This window comes from Scyliorhinus torazame, chromosome 9 (assembly GCF_047496885.1).
Source record: "Scyliorhinus torazame isolate Kashiwa2021f chromosome 9, sScyTor2.1, whole genome shotgun sequence".
Lineage (NCBI taxonomy): Eukaryota > Metazoa > Chordata > Chondrichthyes > Carcharhiniformes > Scyliorhinidae > Scyliorhinus > Scyliorhinus torazame.
In genome coordinates, this window is record NC_092715.1 from 143,194,773 (window position 1) to 143,209,395 (window position 14,623).

The following is a 14,623-nucleotide window of genomic DNA, read 5'->3' on the forward strand; positions in this document are numbered from 1 at the left end:
CTCTGTTTGAGTGGCTGAGCCAAGAAGGCCCAGTCCTCAATAAAGGCCGATGGATAGCTCTCCAAGCTTTACTGTTTTCCATAAGTAATTTTCAATCTGCCGCCAGATTTGGGTTTCACTCATGGGAAAAGGGTTGAACAGGCTCTGGAGTGTGGTGACGAGGGGATTTTCACAGAAACTACATTCCAGTGTTAATGTAAGCCCACTTGTGACATTAATAAAGATTATTATTATTAGTTGTGCTTTCATTACACAGTTCATCAACGTGGATGGTGCAATTATGCATGTGGAATAAAATGATTTTGGATAGCTTATTATCATTACTTCATGCAAATCACTGGAGAGTCATACATCAAATAAGAACCTTGTTAGTTTTTTTAAAATTTAGAGTACCCAATTCATTTTTTTCCAATTAAGGGGCAATTTAGCGTGGCCAATCCACCCACCCTGCATATCTTTGGGTTGTGGAGGCGAAACCCTCGCAAACATGGGGAGAACGTGCAAACTCCACACGGCCAGTAACCCAGAGCCGGGATCGAACCTGGGACCTCAGCGCACTGAGGCAGCAGTGTTAACCACTGCGCTACCGTGCTGCCCAACCTTGTTAGTTTTTGAGACTGATGCTTTCATTTGACCCGATGTCTATATTTATTTCCATCGAAAAATTGGATCTGTGGAGGCAACGTTGCTATTGCAACACCCCAAACTCTAACGGACAGTTTTGAACAATAATATATACATATTTTCTCCTTTTGCTAACAAATTGTGTTGTGATTTCAGTGCTGCATCATTGCAATCTACAGTGCTATATTGTTACAATTGGAAGTTTGGATGCTTTTGAGTTTCATTAATATTGATGGTGATTTTAGGCTGCACTAAATGTACCATACTGGTAACTCCTCAAGTATGATTTGAAGGAATATAAAAATAATATAACAGAAAAAATGCACCCCTCAAAAAATAAATCCTGACATTATACTTCACTCCAGAAGGTAACTTTGATTTCAGGTGTTTATTTCTGATTCAGACTAAATCAATAGCCAACATCCAAACACTATTGACATGGCACTGTTAAAATAACAGGACATGACAACTTCAATTAAAGGTCACAGAATCCAATTTTACTCATGAATAAATGTACTCGTGCTTGCCCCTGTTTTCAACATGGCAAATGGTGCAAGGTCAGATATTTCAGGATACTGGATGAAGTATTATTAGGGTGAAATTAACATGTAAATTTAATAATAGTGAAAGGAGAAAGATGTACATTTGTGTTGCACCTTATCAAGTCTCTCAGAAATGTCTCAAATATTTTGAGAATTATTTCTAATAATCGAACAACTTCAGAATGAGACGATCTTACCGTAGCTACCACATTAATCTTGTGGAGGAGATGGTGTATAAAGTGGACTGTTATAAATCCTAACGTGCTGCATTAAGCGGCATTCACTTCATTCAGTCAAATCATAGGCGGGATTCAATGTCGGCCCATGCTGAAATCGCGAAACGCGGTTGGGCGGAGAATAGCCTACGATGCCAAAATTGCGGTAGGTGCCAGTTTGACGCCAAATCGTGATTCTCGGGCAACCCGGAAATGGCAGAAATGTGTTGCTCACCACGCGTCTTTTAAGTACCATTGGCATATTATTAGCGGGCATGACCCTATATTCTCCGGGACCTCCGCGATTCACCGCCGCCTAGGGGCCGAGTTCCCGATGGCGCGGCTCACTTGTGGTCTCAGCGGTCAGGAACACAGCGTGGCGGCTGCGGACTGTGTCCAGTGCTGCCACAGTCGGCCGGCAGCCGAGCAGCTGGCCGGATGGGCGTCCGCTGGGACTGGGGGGACTGGAGGCGGGTGGCCAGAGGGTGGCCCTGGGGGCCGTATATGGCAGGTTGGGTCCACGCATGGCCGGCGCCATGTTTTATGGCGTGACCGTACGCAAGCACGACCACGGACCCGGCCATTCTCCAGGCGTTTATATCGTGGGAGCCGGGAGTTTTACTCGGCGTGGCTGCGAGCCCCTCACCGGTCGTAGGATCGGTAATGGTTCGGTGCTGATTTTTCCGTCGCAAAACGCCACAGCCCGGCGTCGGCACTTAGCCTCCAAAACAGTGTATCCAGCCCCATATTTTGAGTAAAATTTAAAAATGGACAAGAAACTAGCCACGAGAAATGTAGCTATGATACATTTATCAGTGCTGGGGTATCTTTCTGGACAGTGGTTCCTGGTGGGTGAGAGAGAGAAGAATGAAAGAAGATATACCTCCGAAGCTCACGGATGCTTGGTATTCCCCACAATGACGGAACCCTGATGCCATAGTGTTGTGCAATAGGTTTTGCCTTTTAATTTCAGTAGGAGGCGATGGGAGCTGGGATGTCAAATGCTACTATTATAGGATGCATTCAATTTGGACTTGTACTGTTTGCAAGGGGCGGCATGATGGCACAGTGGTTAGCACGGCTGCCTCACAGCGCCAGGGACCTGGGTTTGATTCTGACCTCTGGTGACTGTGTGGAGTTTGCACTTTCTCCCTGTATCTGAGTCGGTTTCCACCGGGTGCTCCGGTTTCCTCCCTCCAGTCCAAAGATGTGCAGGTTAGGTGGATTGGCCATGCTAAATTATCCCCTAGGGTCCAAAGGTTTGGTGGGGATACAGGGCTAGAGCAGGGATTGGGCCTTGGTATGGTGGACTTTCAAAGGGTCTGTGCAGATTCGATGGGCTGAATGGCCTCCTTCTGCACTGAAGGGATTCTATGATGCTGCCTGTCCTGCTATTTATTTTTGGCATTTTCTGTCTTGTTGAATTGATTTGAATAATCATGGAAAAGCTGTCAGTGTGATTTACTTAATTCCACTACTTTCCAATAAAGTAAATTCCTTGAATGATTAAATAAAATTGAGAAATTGGGCTGGGTTGCCCAGGTCTATTAAATATTCCCAAGAATGCAATTTTCGATGAAAACTCTTAAATAGAATTGGAGGGATGAGAACTCACTTGTTTATGGAAAGTTATTTTTGAACAGATAAATTAATAGCCTGCTTTGAACCTATTAGACATCTACATAGAGTGATTTCATTTCAATTCTCTTCCCGCAGTGGTGTACTAATGCAGATTTCTGTCTGTTTCCACAGCCAAGTTTATATCACATTAAGCATGGCTGACCAGGAGTCTCTCACTCTTACCGCTAGTTATTGGCATATTTGGAAGGATTTGCAGGTTGACACTCAACCTCTTTGACCCCATTATTTAAAAAAAAAAAATTTAGAGGACCCAATTCAGTTTTTTTCCAATTAAGGGGCAATTTAGCATGGCCAATACACCAAGCTTGCACATTTATGGGTTGTGGGGGTGAAACCCATGCATACACGCGGAGAACGTGCAAACTCCACACGGACAGTGACCCAGAGCCGGGATCGAACCTGGGACCTCGGCGCCATCAGGCCACACTGCTAACCCACTGCGCCACCATGCTGCCCTAACCGTGCTGTTTGACCCCATTATGAACACACCCTCCTTGGTCATCACATCCTGGGTGTCATGATATGCACTCATGCACATAATGAGATACAGACAGGCAGTGACAGACACCCAGTACAGCTAATCAACACACAGGACAGAACACAACCAATCACCAGGCAGACCACTAGAAGGTGGTCTCCCACTACAAAACACACGAGGCATCAACACTCTGCCTCTTTCCACTGGTGACAACTGGAGTGACAGTCAGGGTGTATATATCAGTTAGCACCTTCTACACGTGGCTCAGAACTAGTCTAGTCTAGTTAGTTATAGTAAGCACGCTTAGATTAGTAGAGTGTCAAACCCACAGCGAACTGTGTGCACTGCTTAACAAGTTCAATAAAGCGTATTGAACCAACACCATAGTTTGGAGTCTACTTTCAAGTACAACTGCATCCAGTTGCAGCCCGTGTTACCCCAGGGTGATTAACACGACACTGGGTGGGACTCAAACCCAGAGTTTCTGGCTCAGAGACAGGGACGTCTCCCACTGCACCACAAGACTTCCTTAAATATAGTGAAATGCTATTGATATTGATTTGGCAAATAGTTGTTTGTATTGGATGTCACCTGTGAACTGATTGTGTGTTAATGGCGCACATATCCAATCTTTTATCACATTAAAAGCGGTTTATGTGGCAAGCATTAGAATGTTAGTGGAGTTACAAGTTTTATCCCTGGTATCTGGGACTATTTTATCACTGCATTCATCTGTTTGATTGTCCTCAAATTGCTACACTAAATATCTGTTTTCCTCTAAGTATTATCAAAACATGCTGTGCATGCAGCACTTTAATATATTATTCATAGATGTTTACAGCACAGAAGGAGGCCATTTGGCCCATCATGTCCACGCCAGTCAACAAAGATCTGACTACACTAATGCCAGTTTCCAGAGTATAGCCCGTAGCCCTGGAGATATGGCACCGCAAGTGAATATCTGTATACTTATCAAATTTTGCGAGAGTTTCTGATTCAACCACCTTTTCAGGCAGTGAGTTTTCGACTCCTCCTACCCCCTGGATGAAAACATTTCTCCTCAACTCCCCTCATAGCCTTCTGTCTCTTACCTTAAACCTATGTCCCTCTGGCTATTAACCCCTCTACTAATTGAAATAGTGCCTTCTTATCCACCCTATCTACGACCCCTCATAATCTTCTACACCGCTATCAGGTCCCCTCTCAACTTTCGCTGCTCCAGCCTATCCAATCTTTCCTCATAGCTCGTACCAATATAGTGTTAGAATTTGGATTAGATGTCTGTAATTACTAATCCATTTGAAAAGGGATTCTTCAATCAAGCAAGTTTGGGAAGCACAGTTTTAGAGTACATGTGCAACAACTGTAGTTTTGTTGTAAAACAGTTTCACTTCGCAGTCTTAAACCAGGATCAGGGCCCAAACTGAAACTTAGCACAAAGTGGTCAGGTTTGCAATTTATGGTAAACTAAGGGGAACAAAAGCAAAATGTATATATGTTGGAAATCTGAAATAAAAATAAAAAATGCTGGAAATACTCAACATGTCAGGCAGCATTTGTGGAGGGAGAAAAAGGTAATGGGTGCTATTCAATCAAAAGATTTCTTGAGTGTCATTTGGGCAAGTAGAACAAAGAATAGTACATGAACAGGCCCTTTGGCCCACCAAGCCTGTGCCGATCCCAGATTCTTTATTTAGATCTGCTACTTATTGCCCAAACGATCTGGGGCTGGTGTAGCACAGTGGGCTAAATAGCTGGCTTGTAATGCTGAACAAGTCCAACAGTGCGGGTTCAATTCCCGTACCGGCCTCCCTGAACAGGCGCCGGAATATGGCGACTCGGGGCGTTTCACAGTAACTTCATTGAAGCCTACTTGTGACAATAAGCGATTATTATATTATATTATATTCCCCCATTCCCCACCTGTTCATGTGTCTATCAAGATACATCTTAAACATTGGTAGGTATTGTGCCTGCCTCCACCACGTCCACTGGCAACGTGTTCCAGGCACCCATCACCCTCTGCATGAAACACTTTCCCTGCATATCTCCCCTAAAATTTCCCCCTCTCACCTTTAACCTGAGCTATCTTGTAATTGAGTCATCCACCCTGGGAAAAAGCTTCTGACTATTCACCTTGTCTACCTCGTAATTTTGTAGTCCTCAATCAGGTCTCCCCTCAACCTCCGCCTTTCCAATGAAAACAATCCGAGTTTATTCAACCTCTCCTCATAGCTAACATCCTCCAGACCAGGCAACATCCTGGTAAACCATCTTAGCGCTCTCTCCAAAGCATCCACGTCCTCCTGATAGTGTGGTGACCAAAACTGCACGCAATATTCCAAATGTGGCCTAACTAAAGTTTTATACATGACCTGCCAACTCTTGCATACAGTGCCCCGGCCGATGAAGGCAAGCATGCCGTATGCCTTCTTGACCATCTTATCCACCTGCATTGCCATTTTCATGGAACTATGGACCTGAATACCCAGATCCCTCTGTGTGTCAGTGCTAAGGGTTCTGCCATTTACTGTATACTTCACACCTGAATTTGATCTTTTGAAGTGTTGCGGAGTGTTTCTTGCCGACATTTTGTCTGAGATCCATACTACTATTTAATCACACTCAGGGCCCAATCTTACCAAATGCGAACAGAGTCCCAGAGCGAATGTGTTTAGCTGCGTGTTTCCCGGCACTTGCAGCGCCGAGAAACACCCCTCCATCTAACGTCCATCTGGTTAGGTACGGGACCTCAGTGGGGAATGCGCGCCTGAGGCAGCACACAGCCCCGGCTTCTGCACTGAGGAACTCCTAATGCAGCGAGAGATTGGGATGCTATTTTTAACTGGCATCCTGATCTCTCGAGCTCCTGATGCGACCCCCCCCAAGCACCAGCACACTATAAAGTGGTCCCAGGGCACCCCGTGCGCCCCCGCGCATTGCACTCCTCCAGCCCGATTAACGTCGCGTGAAAACTGCCAGCCAGGTATGCTGGCAGTGCCCCTCCAACTGGCAGTGCCACCTGGGCATCTTAGCAGTACCAGGATGCCACTCACCTTGGCACTGCCAGGCTGGTACTGTAAGGATGCCCGGGTGGCAACAGTAGTGCCAGGATGCCACCTTGCCCACAGGGCAAGTACCTGGGGGTCTCCGGTCCCCTGGTAGACCCCCAGGAGTGCCTAAGGGCCCACCTCCCTTTTCAGGCCTCCCCACCCCCTCTTTTGGGCCACCTCCCTTGCAGGATCCACATCCTTCACACCCCCAACCTTTATTAGGACCCTTCATACCGCCCTTAACACCCCTCCCACCCTTTATACATCTTCCCATCCCGTCTTTCATGCGCATGACCCCCCTCAGGCCCAGATCCTTGGCAGTGCTACTCTGGCACGTGGGCACCCTGGCACTGCCACCTGGACAACCTGGCAATTCCCCAGCCAGCTTGGCAGTGCCACCCAAGAACCCCATCAGTGCCAAGATGCCTGGCTGGCAGTGCCAAGATGCCTGGGTGCCAGAAGGAGAGCCAGATGACCACCCTGTCCTGTCCCCGACTTCCCAGGGGTGTCCAAAGGCCTGGGAAACCCCCCAGGTGCCGTTAGGCCTGGTTGACGTTTGTGTGGGTCCAGACTAAACAGTGCCCGGTTGAAGCCTCGCTGGCGAGACCATTAGTTCCCGGGCCTGGGAGAATATGGTGCAAGCATATTTAAATAAGCCGTACAATGTATTTAAATATGCTGATCTGGATCTTGCTCAGTGAGGGCGAGATCCAGATCACGATGTCTCGCAAGGTTCGGTTGAATCTCACGAGAGATCTCAAGAGTTGGGAATCTCTCGAGAGGCCTCTTGTTAGAGATTCATCGGCCTTGTCACTTCACCAAGTCGGGCACGGCGAGTCCATTGAATCGCGACCAATAATTTAGGTTGATGATATTTTGCCCAAATAAAGGAGACAGGTTAATTGAGGGGTGCAGATCATAGGATCATCGATTCACTACAGTGCAGAAGGAGGCCATTCGGCCCATAGTGTCTGCATTGGCCTTCTGAAAGAGCACCCTACCTAGACCCACGCACCCACCCTATCCTCCCAACCCAGTAACCCCACCTAACCTGTTTGACACTAACGGCAATTTAGCATGACCAATTCACCTAACCACATCTTTGAACTGTGGGAGGAAACCGGAGCACCCGGAAGAAACCAAGTAGACACGGGGGAGAATGTGCAAGCTCCACACAGACAGTCGCCCTGAGGTTGGAATCAAACCCTGGTCCCTGGCGCTGTGAGGCAGCAGTGCTAACTAGATACAGGAAACGGACACAATCAAAGTGGTCCGAAAGGTAAATTTGAAATTTAATAAAAATGTAAGACAGGATTTTGCGGCACTGTTGTGGCGGGACCCACCATGGGGGGTGTGGCAGGCTAGTTAAAAGTCTATTGAGTTTTGGTGAGACCAGAAGATCCCGGCAGCGGGTGTGGCCAGAAAGCCTCGGCCACAGTTGTAAGGTACTGTCCACTAAAAAATAATCATGTTTGTTGCCCAACCTCACTATCTAAGTATCTGAGGGGAAAATATTATCCCTGGCTCCTGTTTTCTATCTCCAATTATCAGCTTAAACCCCTTTTCCTCTACCTTCGCCGCAACAAAAGTGCGAGGAGCTCATGTTTATTTCACTAAGATGAAAACTATTTATTGAACAATCTCTGCTGTTTCCCCACATCAATACTCCCCCAACTCTTGCTCACAGATGAAACCTCCAACTTTAGTCATGGCTCAACTTTAGCCTTGGCCCTTGTCTTTTCTCAGTTTCTCATATATATCTGTCTCTCCATTTTATCTCCACATTCTTTCTCATCCACCAAGAAGAGCTCTTGTTCTTTCAACCCTGTTTACCCAACTTCTCGGTGAAGTATGATGCAGAAAGTCTAACTAACCGGGTACTTCCTGTTCCAGCAAATTCTGACATGCCTTGTGTTATACATTCTGAATTCAGGGAGGATGGGAATGTGACAATGCAGAATATTCTGGTTTGCTTAAGTAATGGAGGACTGATCTGAGTACTTCTTATTCTTCTGAAGCTCATAACCCTCCTATTTATTTGCAGGCATGTGTATACTGAACACATGATTAAGCCTGAGACTATGCATCTAGTGTCAGTAGCCAGCATAATCTAGCCAAAAAATAGTATTTATCCACCTGGAGAAACTGATGGACATTGATAAGTCAGTGAAAATAGCGATGTGCCTCATAAAGTTATAATACAGGTTATAGTCAATCTTGGGTAACTGTGTTAGCTCATCGTTGTTAAGGCCAGAACTGAATACAAGTATACTGACAATCCAATGCATCACTTTTTCCAAACGCATTTATGAGTGGGGTTATATTTCATATCGGCACTTGCTTTTTAATGTTCCCAAAACTTGAAAATATGAACTTAAAAAGGTTAGATCTTTGAGACCAAAGCATTAAATAGGAGTCTCAAGCTTGAAGTTCACTATAGGTCCACCAGGGGAAGCTATTATGACACAGAAAAATAATTTTTTGCCTCAGCATTGGTATTAATAAAGAATGTAATGCATTTGAGAGAAGATTTAAAGAGGTGTGACTGGCAAATCTGCTTCAAAGAATAATGTGTAACAGTGAAATACACAGAAACTGATTATAGTAAATCTTAGTTGAGTGAAGTAATTTTCCGTCATTAGACCATAATAAGAGTAAGGTACCAGAAGGGGATTATTGTGCAGGGATTACTTTTTCTTTATGTCTGTCGCACAGTTAATGTACTGTATCGTAGTACCATGTTACAAGTCCCAATTGCAGCCTCTGTGACCAATGGGGCCAGAATTTAGCAGTAATCCAAAAATCCACAATTACAACAGCACCAGATGGATTACTAAAAATAGTCGCCCATCAGGTAATCTTCCTGGATTACTACATTTACAAAATTGCCAGCATTTAAGGAAATTTCAGGAGTAGGTTTTTGCTTTATTGCTGATAAAAGACATTTTGTCAAAGCTTTTCATCTTACACTCATCAGGACAATTAACAAGAATACCAATGTCAGGGGAAACAACAACTTTAATCTTTGTAAGAAGAGAGTGCGGATTAGGTGGCAAGTGGACTGTGATTAGTAGATACGTCGCCATGGTGATGCACCAGTTATTGGTGACTGACAGTTAACTGCTAAGTGATGTTTGAAAATTTAAACCAGATTGCTTGACTCTGATTAATCAAGGCATGCCCTGAGGAACGATAAAGCAAATCGCTATCACTTATTTTGTTTAGCTGAAACAGATGCAATTTGTTTGTGTTATTTCTATCAGCAACGAATAGGGCCCTCTGTATTAATATTTGTAGCTTCCAGTGCACGCAAATGCACCACACTGCTAGCTTGACTGAAAATTTTAAATTGGTTGTCAGTGTAATTTTTAGCACAATGAGGATTATTTAGCAAATATTGTTCAATTGCATAATCACATTTAACATTGGACACTGTGAGGGGGATTGTGAGCTTGCATGCACCGTCTGCGGGATCGGGGAACCACAAAGGGTGTGAATCTAATTTTAATAGTTTTAAATTAATTTAAATATTATTAGTGGGCCTCCCGCCACATGATTCCCCCCCCCTCACTAAATATTCATATCTCGCTGACATGATGTCACATTAGCGAGATTCACAACAGGTTTGGCCAGATGTAAGGCAGTCATGGGTATCCCTCCGGGGGAATCTCAGCATTTACCCTATCAAGTTCCTTTCTGAATTTTGTAGATTACAATGGGACCAACTCTCATTCTTCTAAACTCCAGAGAGTATAAGCCCAATTTTCTCAGCATCTCAAAATAGGGCAGCCCCCTCATCCCAGGAACCAATTTAGGGAACCTTATCTGTACTACCTCCAATGCAAATAAATCCTTTCTTAACTGCAGAGAACAAAACTGCATACAATATTCCAGATGTTGTATCACCAGAATGCTGCACAACTTATTTATTCCTACACTCCAATCCCTTCGCAATAAAGGTCAACTTGACTCCCTAATTGCCAGCTGCACCTGAGTGCTAACTTTCTGCATTCGTTGTACATGCGCACCTAAGGGTGGGATTTTCCAGCACGTCCTGCTGTCGAGATCTTCTGTTCCCACTGAAAGGGGGGGCATGGTGGGTTCCCCCACAACAGAGCGGATGTGCCATACAAAACTCCATAGACCTTGGTGGGACCTGAGGATTCCACAGCCAGCAAATGGGGAGCTGCCTCCACTGCCAGAAAACACATGTTGGAAAATCCCAACCAAGATTCAGAAGGGCCCAGAGGGGCAATTTCTTCACTCAGAGGGTAGTGAGTGTCTGGAATGGGCTGCCAGAGGTAGTAGTAGAGGCGGGTACAATTGTGTCTTTCAAAAAGCATTTAGATAGTTACATGGGTAAGATGGGTATAGAGGGTTATGGGCCAAGTGCGGGCAACTGGGATTAGCTTAATGGTAAAAACTGGGCGGCATGGACTGGTTGGGCCGAAGGGCCTGTTTCCATGCTGTAAACTTCTATGATTCTATAAGTCTTTTGTTTCGTAACAAACCTGTTGTAAGCCTGGTGTTGTAAGACCTCTTACAAGTCTTTTAGAACATTGTATCTTTTAGACAATATTCTGCTTTTCTATTCTTTCGACTGAAGTGAATAACTCCGAGAACGACAATGCCCTACGATCGGACATTTATATAACAGCACAAGTAGAAGGTCAACTCGTTCTTCCCAATGAGGTGCTGGATGATTGTGACTCCCAAGTCAAGAAGGGATGAATTAGCAGTGACTGAGTGCTTTTAGTGGTGTTTATATTGAAAGTTGTAATTTTGCAAGTGAGCGTAATTAATGAAATACCCTAATTTTCAGATGATTTCATTTTATACCAATGTATTGTTATATCAGCTGTCATACAAGTTCATAAAGGGAAAATTGAAATGAAAAATGTCACACTACAATAGGGCAGTTTTTCTCGAAGGTTGTGATGAATTAAAGGGAATTTCATTTATGCGCGCTTGATATTGCTGCTGCATGTCCAAGCATGGCATTGTTCTGTTCAGAAATATGACCCTTTGTCTTGATTTGCACAAAATTCACAAAAACTGCAGAGAAAATAAAAGTAACTTTGCACTGGTTATAAGGAGATAATTATTATGCTGCACAGTTGACCAAGGCCAGTCAATTGATTTCTCTTTTCTTTGCGAAGTTAAATTGTTCCCAGTATTTTCAATTTAAGTCTGTGAGAAAGATTTGCAGAGTTTAAATAAAGATCACTAACCGTACTTTTTGTTAATGGCACAGTACAAGTTATATAGCAAATGAAGAACCAGTGAACAGTCAGGGAATACAAGTGTAGAAACTACTGGCTGGTCACACTAACATCTGTAGATTTTTTTGGTTGATTATGAAAAAGAAGATTATGATTGGATGTGACTTTCAGATAATCACCCCCTTCCACCACCCGTAACCCCCGTTTTGATCAAAAAAGATGTCTTAAACATCACATTAGGAAATAAAACATGTCCATACTCTGAAAGCAATAATGAATTTAAAGGTCATGGTTTTCCCAATGTTTTAAATTATTAGAATATTTTCACTCAAGCCAGAAGACATTCTCATTGATTGTTGCCAAAGTACTGTATTATTCCACTGATTTATGCATCAATTTTTATTTCTATTTCCAGGAGAACAGGGTACCGTGAGCATGTTTCCACTCTTTTTACTTGAGCACGATTTTTCTGCGTCAGAGCTGGGCTTCTGGAATGGGCTAGTTGCGATGATGTTTTCTATTTGTGGATCATGCCTTGGTGGCATGATAATGCCAAAGTATAAGTAAGTTCACAGATTATTTTTATCTATGAATAGATATAAGAAAAATAGTGTGCAAAATTCTCCCATCCCATCTGAGGCAGATTTGTTGGTGGGCAGGAGTGGAAAATCTAGCGGGATCAAAGAAACGGGAACCTGCTGGCACAAAATCGTTTAGCAATTCTCCCAATGGCAGTTTAGTGGCTGGTAGGTCTTCCCACTGGATGGTGGCGTGAACACCATTTTCATGCATCTGCGTATCATGAATGCTCATTAAAGCCGGGTGCGGCGATGACCAGCTAAGTCGCACGTTTCGGCAGCTCCTGGTGGAAAGGACTTTTGGGCTCTTAATAGGAGCCCCAACGGCAACTTTAACGGCTAAAAACACTGTGCGGTAAACCAGAAGGGAATCCCCCCTGGACACGGATGGAAAAAGGAGGGGAAAGTGGCCGGATTGCGGTGGATCCTCTAGAGCAGCGGCCAGGAAGGCAAGCACAAAGCAAGATGGCGTCGGAAGGCGGCAGTTTAATATGGGGCCCTGACCAACAAGAGTTCCTGCGGCGTTGCGTGGAAGAACTTAAAAAGGAGATGAAGAAGGAGCTGTTGGCCCCGATATTACAGGCGATTGAAGGGCTAAAGGAGGAGCAAAAGACCCAGGAGCAGGAGCTTCGGGTCGTGAAGGCAAAGGCTGCTGAGAATGAGGACGACATACAGGGCCTGGTGGTGAAGACAGAGATGCACGAGGCACAACACAAAAGGTGTGTGGAAAGGCTGGAGGTGCTGGAGAATAATGCGAGGAGGAAGAATTTAAGGATTCTTGGTCTTCCCGAAGGTGCAGAAGGGGCGGACGTCGGGGCATATGTGAGCACGATGCTGCACTCGTTAATGGGATCGGAGGCCCCGACTGGCCCGTTGGAGGTGGAGGGAGCCTATCGAGTTATGGCGCGAAGACCGAGGGCTGGAGAAATTCCTCGAGCCATGGTGGTGAGATTTCTCCGATATAAGGACAGCGAGATGGTCCTCGGATGGGCAAAGAAAACTCGGAGCAGTAGGTGGGAGAACGCGTATATCAAGATTGGAGTGCGGAGGTGGTGAGAAGGAGGGCAAGCTTTAATCGGGCCAAGGCGGTGCTGCACAAAAGGAAGGTTAAATTTGGAATGCTGCAGCCGGCAAGACTGTGGGTCACACATCAAGGGAAACACCACTACTTTGAAACGGCAGAAGAGGCGTGGACATTTATTGTCGAGGAGAAGCTGGAATAAGCGGGCTAGAAAAAGAACGTTTGGGACAAAGTGGTGGGGCGAATATGTGGGGTGAAGAGGGGGAAAAGGGGGAAGAGATGATTTCCCAAGTTGTTAATCCTGCGACCCTGTAACTTTTCTCTCTTCCCCATGTCGTGGGGGAGGGGGGGCGGGAGGATGAGGAGCTGGGGGCGCCGGCCATTGGGGGCCGGGCCAAATGGGAAGCGCGGGCTTTGTTCCCGCGCTATGGTAATCATGGCGGGAACAGGGAAGCAGGAAGGAGGGGGCCTCGCACAGTGTGAGCCGAGGTCACGGGGGGAAGCCGAGGTCGGCCAGAGTTTGCTGACTTCTGGGAGCAACATGGGGGGTGCAATTACGCTAGTGAGGGATCTAGCGGGGGGGGGGGGGTTAACTGGGTTGCTGCTGCTGGGGAGAAGGGGGAGCTGGTATGGGGTGGGGTGGTCGGGGCGGGAGGGCGCCGTTGGGGGGAGATACGGCTACGTGGGAACCGGGTGAGGAGCTGGATTGAAAAAGGAGATGGCTAGTCGACAAGGGGGGGGGGTAAAGAGCCCCCCAACCCGGCTGATCACGTGGAATGTGAGAGGGCTGAACGGGCCGATAAAGAGGGCACGGGTACTCGCACACCTAAAGAAACTTAAGGCAGATGTGGTTATGCTGCAGGAGAAGCATCTGAAACTGATAGACCAGGTCAGATTACGCAAAGGATGGGTGGGGCAGGTGTTTCATTCGGGGCTAGACGCAAAAAACAGGGGGGTGGCTATACTAGTGGGGAAGCGGGTAATGTTTGAGGCAAAGACCATAGTGGCGGATAGTGGGAGCAGATACGTGATGGTGAGTGGCAAATTGCAAGGGGAGGCGGTGGTCTTAGTGAACGTATATGCCCCGAACTGGGATGATGCCAACTTTATGAGGCGTATGTTAGGACGTATCCCGGACCTAGAGGTGGGGAAGTTGGTAATGGGTGGAGATTTTAATACGGTGCTGGACCCAGGGCTGGACAGATCGAGGTCCAGGACCGGAAGGAGGCCGGCTGCAGCTAGGGTGCTT

At 45.8% G+C, this 14,623-nt stretch overlaps 1 protein-coding gene across 4 annotated transcripts in view; it reads left to right on the plus strand.

Moving 5' to 3' along the window:
* Nucleotides 1-14,623, plus strand: part of mfsd3 (major facilitator superfamily domain containing 3) — a 163,496-nt gene that overhangs the window by 32,389 nt on the left and 116,484 nt on the right. For all 4 annotated transcript variants that reach the window (XM_072516591.1, XM_072516590.1, XM_072516589.1 and 1 more), the window contains exon 3: nucleotides 12,191-12,338. In XM_072516591.1, coding sequence (XP_072372692.1) covers nucleotides 12,191-12,338 — 148 coding nt within the window. The remainder of the gene's footprint in view (nucleotides 1-12,190; nucleotides 12,339-14,623) is intronic.